This window comes from Triticum dicoccoides, chromosome 2B, assembly GCF_002162155.2.
Source record: "Triticum dicoccoides isolate Atlit2015 ecotype Zavitan chromosome 2B, WEW_v2.0, whole genome shotgun sequence".
NCBI lineage: Eukaryota > Viridiplantae > Streptophyta > Magnoliopsida > Poales > Poaceae > Triticum > Triticum dicoccoides.
This window is the reverse complement of record NC_041383.1, coordinates 462,039,797-462,053,797: the sequence shown is the minus strand read 5'-3', so window position 1 is coordinate 462,053,797 and position 14,001 is coordinate 462,039,797. Positions and strand designations below refer to the sequence as shown.

Genomic DNA, 14,001 nt, shown 5'->3' with positions numbered 1-14,001 from the left:
TCCTACCGAGTGGTAAGCCAGACTTCCACTCGGAGGCTTAGCTGCAGTCCAAGTACTCGCCTAAGTTATAAAAATCCTACCGAGTGGTAAGCCAGACTTCCACTCGGAGGCTTAGCTGCAGTCCAAGTACTCGCCTAAGATATAAAAAATCCTACCGAGTGAAGAGCAAACCTCTCACTCGGGGGCTTAGCTGCAGCCCAGTGCTCGCCTAAGATATAAAAATCCTACCGAGTGAAGAGCAAACCTCTCACTCGGGGGCTTAGCTGCAGCCCAGTGCTCGCCTAAGATATAAAAATCCTACCGAGTGAAGAGCAAACCTCTCACTCGGGGGGCTTAGCTGCAGCCCAGTGCTCGCCTAAGATATAAAAATCCTACCGAGTGAAGAGCAAACCTCCCACTCGGAGGCTTAGCTGCAGCCCAGTGCTCGCCTAAGATATAAAAATCCCACCGAGTGAAGAGCAAACCTCTCACTCGGGGACTTAGCTACAGCCCAGCACTCGCCTAAGTGGATTAAGGAATAAGTCGACTGCAGTGAGCGTCTTGCTTTGAACCTGCAAAAGACATTTCAAGCCAAAAGCAATCATATTCAAACATCAAATCCAAGTTCGGATCGATACCTAAAGGAACCGAAAGTGCTCAGGCGCTAAGCCTATTAAGGTTTATCGGTTACAACTCCACTTGGCATACCGAGGCAAATTTAAAGTGTCGAGCTTAAAAGAAGTTTTTTACCCCTCCTGTGGAGGACTGGAAGGTGCAACGAACTCATCAAGATCAATCCCGTCTGCAATCCGAGTGGCAGCAGCAATGAAGGTTTCCATGAAGGACCTGAAGTCATGTTTCTTGGTGTTGGCCACCCGGAGAGCCGCCAGCTTGTCTTCTCGCGCATCTTTGCAGTGGACTCGGGCCAGACACAGAGCAACATCTGCACCGCACCGAGCCGAGGACTTCTTCCACTCCTGCACTCGACCAGGGACCGTGTTCAGGCGAGCCATCAGCGACTCCAGGTCGTTCTGGAGTGTCTCCCTAGGCCAGAGCATTGAGTCGATGCGAGAAGTGGTGACCTTCAGGCTCGCAAGATAGTCCACGACAGCTGCAACACGGGACTCCAGTCGGAAAACATTCATGGCAACTTCATCGTTCACCAGAGAATTGACGGGGTCAAGGTTTGGTTCCAACCGGCTAGTCTCTTCTTCAAAGTTTTGACAAAATTCTACAAGGACAATCGCCGAGTCAAGACAATGGTCGAATGAAAAGATCACAGCTGAAAATGATTGTCGAGTGTAAAGGGTTACCTTCAAGCATAAGGAACAACTTCTTGGCAAGACCACTCAGGAAGGCCTCCAGATCGTTTTTCTTCCCAGTCAACTGGCTGACTTTGTCGGTCAGGGCAGCTTTGTCAGTTTTCAGTCGACTGACTTCTTTGTTGGAAATCCCAAGAGCAGCTTTCAGATTAGTATTTTCTTCTTCGAGCTTGGTGACTGAAGCTAACTTCTCGTCAGCAAGCTTGGTCTTCTCAGCTAGCTCAAGGTCTTTTTTCTTCTGGGCCTCCTTCACCTTGCCTGCAAGTTACAGCAAGGTCAGATTTTGAAACAAATGAAGGGAAAAAGGAGTCGTCGAGGTCTCACCGAACATACCTTTGGTCTCCTCCTTCGCCTTCGTCAGATTCTCCTGAACCAGCTTCAGATCCAGTTCGAGCTGAATGTGCTTGTGCTCCAGCTCGGTATAACAAGCCGCAAGGTCACAGGATTTCTGCGAAGAACCAATCGACAAAATATCAAAGATAATTCACTTCCGAGTGGATAAGAGAAAATCATGCGTTTCTAAGACTACAGCCGAATACAAACATTCGACCGTAGTCTCGGGGACTACACCCAGTGGGTGCACTCAGCGTGCCCCCACTAGTTCTATTAAAGACAGAGTCGACCAGTCGACCCCCAAAAAAACGCTCAAGACATATTCTTCAGACTGTAATCAACTGCAAGCAGTCGACCACAGTCTCGGGGACTACACCCAGTGGGTGCACTCAGCATGCCCCCACCAGTTTGGGAAATCCATTCGCCATAGTCGAATGACGGAAAGACTGAACTTATAAAGCCTAAGGCCGACTGCCAGCAGTCGACCTTAGCCTTGGGGACTACACCCAGCGGGTGCACTCAGCGTGCCCCCGCTAACACGGAGTTTAAATCGACACACCCAGTGGGTGACTGCTATAAATTCCGGAAAGAAAAGTTTTTGATAGCATTTCCTAACAGAACAAGCGATGGTCGACTGACCTGAACATTGCTTTGAAGGGCGGAGCTGGCGTCATAAGCTGCTTGACTTGCTTCCCAGATGGCCTTCACCTGCTCCATCATGACCCCTGCTTGGCGTATGGCTTCCTTCGCAGTGCTGGCTTGGTCTTCTGGGATGTGGTGCGTCGTGAAGAGAGAAGGTTGTGCGGCACTCGACGAAGCAGGGAGAGCACTCGTCAGTGGAACTGCGAAGGACACGGTGTGTCGAGTGGTGTTCTCCTCCTCCGCGACCAGAGTCTCGGGCGCCGTCACATCCTGGGCCACCCTGCCGGCAGACGCTTTCCTGCTCCTTCTGTGCTTCGGCGGTTCCTCATCGTCATCATCATCAGGAAGAGTGATAACGACATTGGATGGAGCTACAGAAAAGAATCAGAATTAGAAATCATGAGTCAGTCAACTAAAAACGGAATTAAGAGTATAGTACCAGGGTTTGAGGTTGCTGCGTCCTCCATCTCATGGTCGTCAGCTTGCCTGAAGTCTCAGAAGTAGCAGCACTGCAGTTCCCAAGAATCAGTCGGCTAACTCAAATGTCAACCAGAGATAAAGCTTGCACAAAACAAGAAGGCTTAAGCAGCAGGTTTACCCTGATATGGTGGGGATGGACACCTTCATCTTTGGTAGGAGCTTGGTCGGCTTTGACGGAGCCACCTTGGTTTGCTTCGGCGCCTTTTCAGTCGGCGCCGGAGAAGTGGTCCGAGGGCGTTTGGTCGACTGCGCAACAGTCGCAACCCCCTTGCCATGTTCAGTCGCAGGGTCATGGACAAGTTTCGACCGCCTTTCCGAGCGCGGTGGAGCAACCTCCTCCTCCTCCTCTTCTTCGTCCTCCTCATCGTCGTCATCGTCATCATCATCCTCAGCGGCATCCGAGTCCCACTCCTCCTGGCTCTCGCCCCCGCTCGCTTCTCCCTCTTCAGTCGGAGCCTGTGCTCCATTGGGCATCGAGTACAACTCGGTGAGGGCTTGATAGACATCAAGACAAAGATCAATCGACCGATTTGCAGAGAAAACAGAATTAAATATGACAAGAATACGATGGAAGGTAGAGCGGACATACCTTGTCTGGAACGCTGTGATGGTCGAGTGGAGGAATCCTTCTGGCTCCACAGGGGTTATCCTTGTTCCCAGTGACCGCGGCCACCCACCTTTCCACCGTGGCATCGTCGACTGCTTCCGGGTGGATCCGAGTCTCATCTTCAGTTCCGCAGTACAACCACATGCAATGGCTTCGGAACTGAAGAGGCTGGATACGCCGCCTAAGGAAAACTTCCAAGAGATCTATACCAGTTACTCCATCTCGAACCAGCTGAACTACACGCTCTATCAACATCTTCACGTCGGCTTTCTCCTCCGGAATCACCTTCAGTGAAGAAGGTTTGTTCACTCGGTCCATGGTAAACTGAGGGAGTCCACTCGACTGCCCCGGCGTCGGCTCGTTCTGGCAGTAGAACCAGGTCGACTGCCAGCCTCTGACTGACTCGGGAAATGACATTGCTGGGAAGGTGCTCTTGTTTCTCATCTGGATCCCCAGACCACCACACATCTGGACAACTTGGGTCTTTTCGTCGCCTGGGCTCGCCTTCTTCACGGTCTGAGAGCGACACGTGAATATGTGCTTGAACAAGCCCCAGTGCGGTCGACAGCCCAGAAAATTCTCACACATGGACACAAACGCGGCAAGATAGGCGATGGAATTCGGGGTGAAGTGGTGGAGTTGCGCTCCAAAGAAGTTCAAAAAACCACGGAAGAAAACACTCGGTGGCAAAGAAAATCCGCGGTCGACGTGGGTAGCCAGAAGCACGCACTCACCCTCCGCCGGCTGGGGCTGCCACTCTTTCCCCGGAAGTCTTGCAGCGCCGTGGGGGATCAGGCCGTCATCGGCCATGTCGAGGAGATCCTTCTCCGTGATGGTCGACCGGATCCAGTCTCCCTGGACCCAGCCGTTCGGTAGACGGGATCTGGACGAAGACCCGCCGCGGCTGGTGGATCTTCCCTTCGCCTTCTCCATCGCCGACGCCTTCTTCGTGTGTTCCAGCGCCGCCGTCTTCTCCTTCACCATGGCTGCCGGTGAGACGCGCGAGGAGAAGTTGTGCAGAGGCGAGAGCGGGCGCGTTGGGCGCAGACGAGGAGAGCAGAGAGGGAATGCTGAGGCACTGTTCAAAAACCCTCACCGGGCGCATTTATAAGATCCCTTCCGAGTGGATGACAGGTGGGCCCGGTCAATCTAATCATATCCCGAAACAGTTGCACGGACGCAATACGTGGCGAAAAAAGCGGCATGAGGATCGAGGCGTCTATGCCCTATCCCATCCGAGCGCCGCGGTCCGCCCCGCTTCGCGCGCTTCCCCAAATTTCATATCCCGCAGAATCCGCGAACGGCAGATCGGTCTGTCAGACACGGGATTTCCTGCGATCCATCGCTCGAAAATCGGCAAAGTCCAAAAGATCACTCGACGAAAGAAAAGAATGGATCGAGTCGACTGAAGAAAAGTTGCTCACTATCAACAAAGAGATTCTTGGTTCAACACAACGCATGACCAGTGTGCAAAGGCCAATCGGAAACAACATCAACTCCTTCCTCACTCAAGCCTCAATCCATTCGGGGGCTAATGATGGAGTCATGTACCTAGGGTAGGGTCATAGACCTGATCTAAGTACCCTGCCCAAGGACACCCTTAGAAGAGATCACCTTCCAGTCGACCTACAAGGAACCCACTCGACTGAGTTGAAGGACTCGACCACAAAGACTCACTCGACCACCAGAAGGTCAAGAAGCACTCTGCACTGCAACGGTCTGTAATTAAGTAGACTTTATGATAGTTAAGACACTTTATGTGGGGCGTTACCAGTAACGCCCCGGACTTAATGTACCTTAAACCCTTCATTACGTGGGTTGGCTGGGGTCCTGGCGCACTCTATATAAGCCACCCCCCTCCACAGGCAGAAGGGTTCGCACCCCTGTAATTCATATACACATAATCCACTCGACCGCCTCAGGGCTCCGAGACGTAGGGCTTTTACTTCCTCCGAGAAGGGCCTGAACTCGTACATCGCTTGTGTTTACAACCTCTCCATAGCTAGGACCTTGCCTCTCCTTACCTACCCCCACTCTACTGTCGGACTTAGAACCACGAGAAGTTCCGCTTCCAGTGTCCAATCTGCTTGCAGTAGAAGCACTCAGTCTCAGGCTTAGGTCCAGACTTGGGTTTCTTCTCTTGAGCAGCAACTTGTTTGCTGTTCTTCTTGAAGTTCCCCTTCTTCTTCTCTTTGCCCTTTTTCTTGAAACTGGTAGTCTTATTGACCATCAACACTTGATGCTCCTTCTTGATTTCTACCTCCGCGGCTTTTAGCATTGCGAAGAGCTCGGGAATAGTCTTGTCCATTCCTTGCATATTATAGTTCATCACGAAGCTCTTGTAGCTTGGTGGCAGTGATTGAAGAATTCTGTCAATGACACTATCATCAGGAAGATTAACTCCCAGTCCCAGTTGAATCAAGTGATTATTATACCCAGACATTTTGAGTATGTGTTCACTGACAGAACTATTCTCCTCCATCTTGCAGCTATAAAACTTATTGGAGACTTCATATCTCTCAATCCGGGCATTTGCTTGAAATATTAACTTCAACTCATGGAACATCTCATATGCTCCATGACGTTCAAAACGTCGTTGAAGACCCGGTTCTAAGCCGTAAAGCATGGCACACTGAACTATCGAGTAGTCATCAGCTTTGCTCTGCCAGACGTTCTTAACGTCGTCAGTTGCATCAGCAGCAGGCCTGGCACCCAGCGGTGCTTCCAGGACGTAATTCTTCTGTGCAGCAATGAGGATAATCCTCAGGTTACGGATCCAGTCCGTGTAATTGCTACCATCATCTTTCAACTTTGCTTTCTCAAGGGCGCATTAAAATTCAACGGAACAACAGCACGAGCCATCTATCTACAACAAACATAGACAAGCAAAATACTATCAGGTACTAAGTTCATGATAAATTTAAGTTCAATTAATCATATTACTAAAGAACTCCCACTTAGATAGACATCCCTCTAATCCTCTAAGTGATTACGTGATCCATATCAACTATACCATGTCCGATCGTCACGTGAGATGGAGTAGTTTCAACGGTGAACATCAATATGTTGATCATATCTACTATATGATTCACGCTCGACCTTTCGGTCTCCGTGTTCCGAGGCCATATCTGTTATATGCTAGGCTCGTCAAGTTTAACCTGAGTATTCCGCGTGTGCAACTGTTTTGCACCCGTTGTATTTGAACGTAGAGCCTATCACACCCGATCATCATGTGGTGTCTCAGCATGAAGAACTTTCGCAACGGTGCATACTCAGGGAGAACACTTCTTGATAATTTTAGTGAGAGATCATCTTAAAATGCTACTGTCAACCAAAGCAAGATAAGATGCATAAACGATAAACATCACATGCAATCAATATAAGTGATATGATATGGCCATCATCATCTTGTGCTTGTGATCTCCATCTTCAAAGCACCATCGTGATCACCATCGTCACCGGTGCGACACCTTGATCTCCATCGTAGCATCGTTGTCGTTACGCCATCTATTGCTTCTACGACTATCGCTACCGCTTAGTGATAAAGTAAAGCAATTACATGGCGTTTGCATTTCATACAATAAAGCGACAACCATATGGCTCCTGCTAGTTGCCGATAACTTCGGTTACAAAACATGATCATCTCATACAATAAAATATAGCATCACGTCTTGACCATATCACATCACAATATGATCTGCAAAAACAAGTTAGACGTCCCCTACTTTGTTGTTGGAAACTTTACGTGGCTGCTACGAGCTGAGCAAGAACCGTTCTTACCTACGCTTCAAAACCACAACGATAGTTCGTCAAGTTAGTGTTGTTTTAACCTTCGCAAGGACCGGGCGTAGCCACACTCGATTCAGCTAAAGTGAGAGAGATAGACACCCGCCAGTCACCTTTAAGCACGAGTGCTCGTAACGGTGAAACTAGTCTCGCGTAAGCGTACGCGTAATATCGGTCCGGGCCGCTTCATCTCACAATACCGCAGAGCCAAAGTATGACATGCTGGTAAGCAGTATGACTTGTATCGCCCACAACTCACTTGTGTTCTACTCGTGCATATGACATCTACGCATAAAACCTAGGCTCAGATGCCACTATCGGGGAACGTAGTAATTTCAAAAAATTTCCTACGCACACGCAAGATCATGGTGATGCATAGCAACGAGAGGGGAGAGTATTGTCCACGTACCCTCGTAGACCGTAAGCGGAAGCGTTATGACAATGCGGTTGATGTAGTCGTACGTCTTCACGATCCGACCGATCCAAGTACCGAACATACGACACCTCCGAGTTCAGCACACGTTCAGCTCGATGACGATCCCCTTACTCCGATCCAGCAAAGTGTCGGGGATGAGTTTCGTCAGCACGACGGCGTGGTGACGATGATGATGTTCTACCGACACAGGGCTTCGCCTAAACTCCGCGACGATATGACCGAGGTGGAATATGGTGGAGGGGGGCACCGCATACGCCTAAGGAACGATCTTGAAGATCAACTTGTGTGTTCTAGGGTGCCCCTGCCCCCGTATATAAAGGAGGGAGGGGGAGGTGCGGCCGGCCCCCTAGGGGTGCGCCTGGAGGAGTCCTACTCCCACCGGGAGTAGGACTCCCCCCTCTTGCCTTGGTGGAGAAGGAAAGGAGGGAGGGGAAAGAGGAAAGGGGGGCGCCGCCCCCCCCTTCCTTGTCCTATTCCGACTAGTTGGGAGGGGGCGCGCGGCCTGCCCTGGCCGGCCCTCCTCTTCTCCCTCATGGCCCACTAAGGCCCATTAACCCCCGGGAGGGTTCCGGTAACCCCCCGGTGTTCCGGTAAAATCCCGATTTCACCCGGAACCATTCCGATATCCAAATATAGGCTTCCAATATACCAATCTTTATGTCTCCACCATTTCGAGACTCCTCGTCATGTCCGTGATCACATCCGGGACTCCGAACAAAGTTCGGTACATCAAAACTTATAAACTCATAATAAAACTGTCATCGTAATGTTAAGCGTGCGGACCCTACGGGTTCGAGAGCTATGTAGACATGCCCTAGAACTATTCTCGGTCAATAACCAATAGCGGAACCTGGATGCTCATATTGGCTCCTCCATATTCTACGAAGATCTTTATTGGTCAAACCGCATAACAACATACGTTGTTCCCTTTGTCATCGGTATGTTACTTGCCCGAGATTCGATCGTCGGTATCCAATACCTAGTTCAATCTCGTTACCGGCAAGTCTCTTTACTCGTTACGTAATGCATCATTCCGTAACTAACTCATTTAGTTACATTGCTTGCAAGGCTTATAGTGATGTGCATTACCGAGAGGGCCCAGAGATACCTCTCCGACAATCGGAGTGACAAAACCTAATCTCGAAATACGCCAACCCAACATGTACCATTGGAGACACCTGTAGTACTCCTTTATAATCACCCAGTTACGTTGTGACGTTTGGTAGCACCCAAAGTGTTCCTCCGGTAAACGGGAGTTGCATAATCTCATAGTTACAGGAACATGTATAAGTCATGAAGAAAGCAATAGCAACATACTAAACGATCAAGTGCTAGGCTAACAGAATGGGTCATGTCAATCACATCATTTTTCGAATGATGTGATCCCATTAATCAAATGATAACACATGTCTATGGTTAGGAAACATAACCATCTTTGATTAATGAGCTAGTCAAGTAGAGGCATACTAGTGACTATATGTTTGTCTATGTATTCACACATGTATCATGTTTCCGGTTAATACAATTCTAGCATGAATAATAAACATTTATCATGATATGAGGAAATAAATAATAACTTTATTATTGCCTCTAGGGCATATTTCCTTCAGGGTCCTCTTTCTAAGGCTGCTCGTGGTGGAAACTTTTGCAGTGCATAGTATCTATGTTACTCCCTCCGTTCCTAAATATAAGTATTTGTAAATATTTCACTATGAAACACATACGGATGTTTGTAGATACATTTTAGAGTGTAGAATCACTCTTGCTCCATATGTAGTTCATAGTAGAATTTATAAAAAGACTTATATTTAGGAACAAATGGAGTATAGAATTTTAGATGAACTCATTTATTGTTTTGCATGACACACAGTGACACATTTCTTAATATGTTCTTCATATAATGGCATTCCACCTCAACCAAATTGCCAAGTTAGCAACTTAGCATGCATGATACATTGATACTGCTTGCTATGATACCCCCACTTCGGAAGTCTAAAAGCCTTAGAAAATAAGTTCGAACATCCTAATCTTAATCTCACTTAATAAGATTTGTAGTTTCATTTTGCTTATTGTTATTAAGATTGTAATTTTAGGTAATGTATTTTTTTTTACAGGAGCGAGGTACACTTCTAAGTGGTTGATTTTTGGAAAAAAGTGAATAAATAATGTAAACATCATGGATCAAGCTTGTCATGTTGTAGGGTTTAGAGACCATAAGTAAACCCGGTGATGGTCATATTGACAAAAATGGACCTTTCCTTTAGCGATATAATGTATAGATAGATAAAGTGCAACCTTGGAAACTAAAACTCGTCCGACAATATATATACTTTCCACCAATGCGCACGACAGAGTAAGCATAGAACTTTTATTATTCCTAAGGGCAAAATGATCCCTTCGTACTGCACTTATACTACGTGCAAACCTAGCTACGTACGTACCCTCGTAGAACTATCACGTTTCACCAGAGATCAATTTAACAGAATGTGAGCCAAATTCAGGCACATATATAGGAAGCCTGCATGTAGATCCACCTTAAATTCTAAGCACCGTTCATGAGCGCTGGCTTCTTCATCTCCCACGCCGTGAGCTGTGACACCTTGATGTCCACCTTGCCGTTGTTGAAAACGTGAAGATGAGCGTTCTTGCCTAGGGCGAGGGTCGGATAGACCCGTGAGAGGATGCATGTCCTGCCTCCTGCCCCGAAGCTCTCGACCACGGACCGATCAATCTAGACATAGAAAATATGGGTAAACGAAATCAGTAAGGAATGGTCCATTTGTGAACTTGTACATTGTACGAGATGAGGAATATATGGTAGCCAATATTGTACCAGGCTCCTCAGAGATATCTTGCCCTTCGCTATGTCAGTATCAACAAAGCCTGCGAACGTCGGCTTGTAGAGGTTCGGGTTCAAAGATGACCTGCACCAACAAAAAATCCCAATGTCAGATCAATGCTAGCTAATGTGTGTATGTCACACGCATGAGATAGCGAATCTAAGGGACAAACTAGGATCGGGAGGTGACGTTACGTGGTGGGGTCGGAGCACATGAGGACCACCGGCTTGGTGCTGTTGATGTTGCGCGCGGCCTTGAACACCCGGAAGAAGACCGCCGTCTTCTCCTCCAGCTTGGCCGAGGCGAGCACCCACAGACCAAAAGGGCCCACGCCACCTTCCACGTCGGCACCCTTCACGCTGCACAGCTTCTGGGCGTCGTTGGCTAACGCGGGGTCCAGCGCCTCCGCTCCCTCCAGGCTCGGCACCTCAAAGCTCACCTCGACGTCAGCCTGATGAAACAAGTTAGTCGGGTAATTAACTATGAGCTCATCACCACACACTTACAAAAGAGAACAAACATTATGGTGGTCAAATTAATGTATCTGGATTAAGTGATATATTGTTAGGTTGCATCAGTTCAGTTGGAGCCTAGATTGGAGGTGTGCATGCAAGGCCAAGGCCAATGCCAATGTGCGCGTGACGACGAGACTAGTTTTCTAAGCCGTAATGGGTCGGAACAGAACGCATGACGCCGAGCTGAGATTAAAGTGCAGGACAGGTGTAGTGAAATCTACGGAGTAGAAAAGGCACAACAGAGTGGACACTGCACACTGGACACAACTCGGATGAGAAGCGCGCCGGATAAGATAGCGCGGTCCAGGATAACACATACTACTGGCTGAGCAATATATTCTGCAGGGCCGGCGCCACTCAAGGCAAGGCAGTACATAGTGATCTCGACCGCCTTTTGGTCCTAGAAAATGTCACCTTGATTGCACACGAACTAACTCAAAAAAGCACACGAACTAACTCAAAAAGGCACACTCACCTGTGAGCTTCGTAGCCCGGTGACCTCGACGTGCTCTCCCCGCTTCACCACCCCGTCCCTGAGACTGACCGGCTTTTTCCCCCTGAGCGCCTCAAGCTCCTCCACAGGCCACTGCATCAGCTGCCTCCCACTCGGGTCCAGCCAAACCTTCCTCGGAATCGCCTGTAAATATCACGCAAACAACTGAGACCATGCATGCATGGTGCACATGAAAGTTTTTTGGTTACTACGTACACCAGCATATGATATGATATGATTAGCTACCTGGATTCCGGCCCATCCCTTGGCGACGTCGTCGACGGCGGTGTCGGACTCGTTGGCCCAGCCCCACAGGATACGGCGGCGCTTGACCGGGTCGTAGAACGTCTTGGAGGCGTAGAAGTTGCCGTAGTCGTACCGCAGGTGGTGCTCATCGCCGGTGGGGTTGTCCGGCACGTACCGCTCGGTCTTCCGGTTGTAGGTGCCGACGGTGTAGTAGTCGTAGCGGCGCAGGTCGAGGCTGTTCTTCAGCACGTGCTTCACCTTGGGGCTGGACGTGACCGAGGTGTCGAGCCCGTTCTGCCGGCCGTCCACCGTGACCGGGTACAGGTCCGGGCACTCCCACATCCCCGTGGGCGCCGAGTGCAGCGGCTTCCTCACCCGCGTCCACCGCATGAAGTCGCGGCTCCGGTACACGTACGCCACGCCGCGGGACGCGCCCGAGAGGGCGCCGATGAGCAGCCGCCAGTGGCCGTCGGCGTACCACGCGGTGGTCGGGTCCCGGAACTGGGTGGCGTTGATGCCGCCCTCCGGCACGATGATCGGGTTGCTCTTGGGCTTGACCCACTCGCGGAGCAGCGGGTCCGACTTGTTCTTGGGGAAGGCGATGTTCTGCACCTCGTAGTTGATGTCGGCGCGGTCGATGCCCGTGTACATGATCGCCGGCGTGCCGTCGCGCAGGATAGTGGCCGAGCCCGACCAGCAGCCGTACTTGTCGGACTTGATGCTGGGCTGGATGGCCGTCTCCAGCGCCACCCAGTTGATGAGGTCGCGCGAGACCGAGTGCGCCCACACGATGTTGCCCCACACGGCCCCCTTGGGGTTGTACTGGTAGAAGAAATGGTACCACCCCTTGTAGTACATGGGCGCTGCACGCACCAAATTTCACCAAGTCACATGTCCAGTTCACATTCCCATGAAGAGATGATCTCAGTGAAGGTTAATGACGAGCCAATTATTTTCATTCGTTAATGGTTTCTGTATAGGGTTGCAAGTTCACGAGCCATGCAGCATGCGTGCATGCCTGTATATGTGTTGTTTAGTGATCAGGACGAAAAGGCGTTGCTGTTCAACGGGGTTGCAAGTTGCAGAACACGGATTCTTGGAGCAGATAGCATCAAATTGAAGACGCGACAGAGACGCGTGACAGGATATTAAAACAAGGGCGGGAGAAGGACGACGTACCGTTGGGATCTGGCGTGGCATTCGGCAACCACCAACATGATGATAAGAAAAACCTCAAGTTAGAACCAGTTATAAACCTTTGCAAAAAAAAAAATGCATCGTTATTAAACTAATCCACAGTATTAGGAGTAGGATACTACTCAGGCCACACAAGTGCAAGCTAGCTAAAGCAACTCTAGCTCACTGGACACCGGAGGAGCCCCCCCGTGACCGTAGTCACTTCACTGAAAGCTAGTCCTAAAGCATGCGTGTTCTTGCTTCTTGTAAAGCAGTAGTACTAATACACAAACTGAGCACCGTATGACCTAGCTAAATTTAGTAACAAAACAGAAATGGACACGATTAAGAAGTGTCCTGTATGGCCCAAGAAACCGACCACCCACCCTCCGCCGGCCATGCATGGTTTTGAAGTTCAGTTGTCTGAAGAGCAAGGACGTGCTACTACACACACGGTTGGTTTGTTTAGCCATGCAAAAGAAGGATGTCCGCCTAGCTATAGCTCTAAGCTTCACTCTAGCTTGAACAAGAGAGATGGGTTAGTGGGCATGTACCGTTGATCCAGTTCTTTATCGGCCGGAAGTGGTACCCCGTACTCAGCTCGGCATCAAGAATTGAAGGCGGCACGTCGGCCGCCGCCGCCTCCGTCTCCAGGAGGTGGGTCTCGTAGACGACATGCGACGCCCCGGCGAGTTGCAGCAGCAGCAGCACCACCAGCACCGGGCATGCCCATGCAACTCTTCCCCTGAGAACTACCATTGCTCTCACACGTGGGCACAGAGGCCGGCGATGGAAAGAAGAACAGGTAGAGAAGGATCGATGTCTGTGCAGAAGCAGAGGCCAGGGGGGGTCATATTTATAGTGCGAGGGCGGTAGCGCCGGGGTGCGAGGGCAGGCTATTCGAGCGCTGAAAAGCCTGAAAGTTTAAAGTTTGCAGGGTGAGACAAAAGGCCACGAATTCAGACAGATATGAAGAGAGATTTTTCCTGGGGTATTATCGGATGATATAACCAGACAATTGGACATCATCTGATAGGGAAGTGCTAGTACTCCTATATTTTCCTTGTTTTTTCTAATGTTTATTTAGGACTTTCTCAGGTAGCTTCTGTGATGGAGGGAAATCTGGGTTTAGGTGTGAGAAATCTG

At 49.7% G+C, this 14,001-nt stretch overlaps 1 protein-coding gene across 1 annotated transcript; it reads right to left on the bottom strand.

Moving 5' to 3' along the window:
* Positions 1-9,881: 9,881 nt before the first annotated feature.
* On the bottom strand, positions 9,882-13,693 carry LOC119364220 (beta-fructofuranosidase, insoluble isoenzyme 2-like). Its single transcript, XM_037629652.1, has 7 exons — positions 13,410-13,693; positions 12,859-12,867; positions 11,680-12,542; positions 11,416-11,577; positions 10,620-10,876; positions 10,419-10,509; positions 9,882-10,316 (listed from the first exon to the last, which is right to left on the bottom strand). Exons 1-7 carry the CDS (start codon positions 13,612-13,614, stop codon positions 10,128-10,130), a joined length of 1,776 nt encoding a protein of 591 aa, XP_037485549.1. The 5' UTR covers positions 13,615-13,693; the 3' UTR covers positions 9,882-10,127.
* Positions 13,694-14,001: the final 308 nt, after the last annotated feature.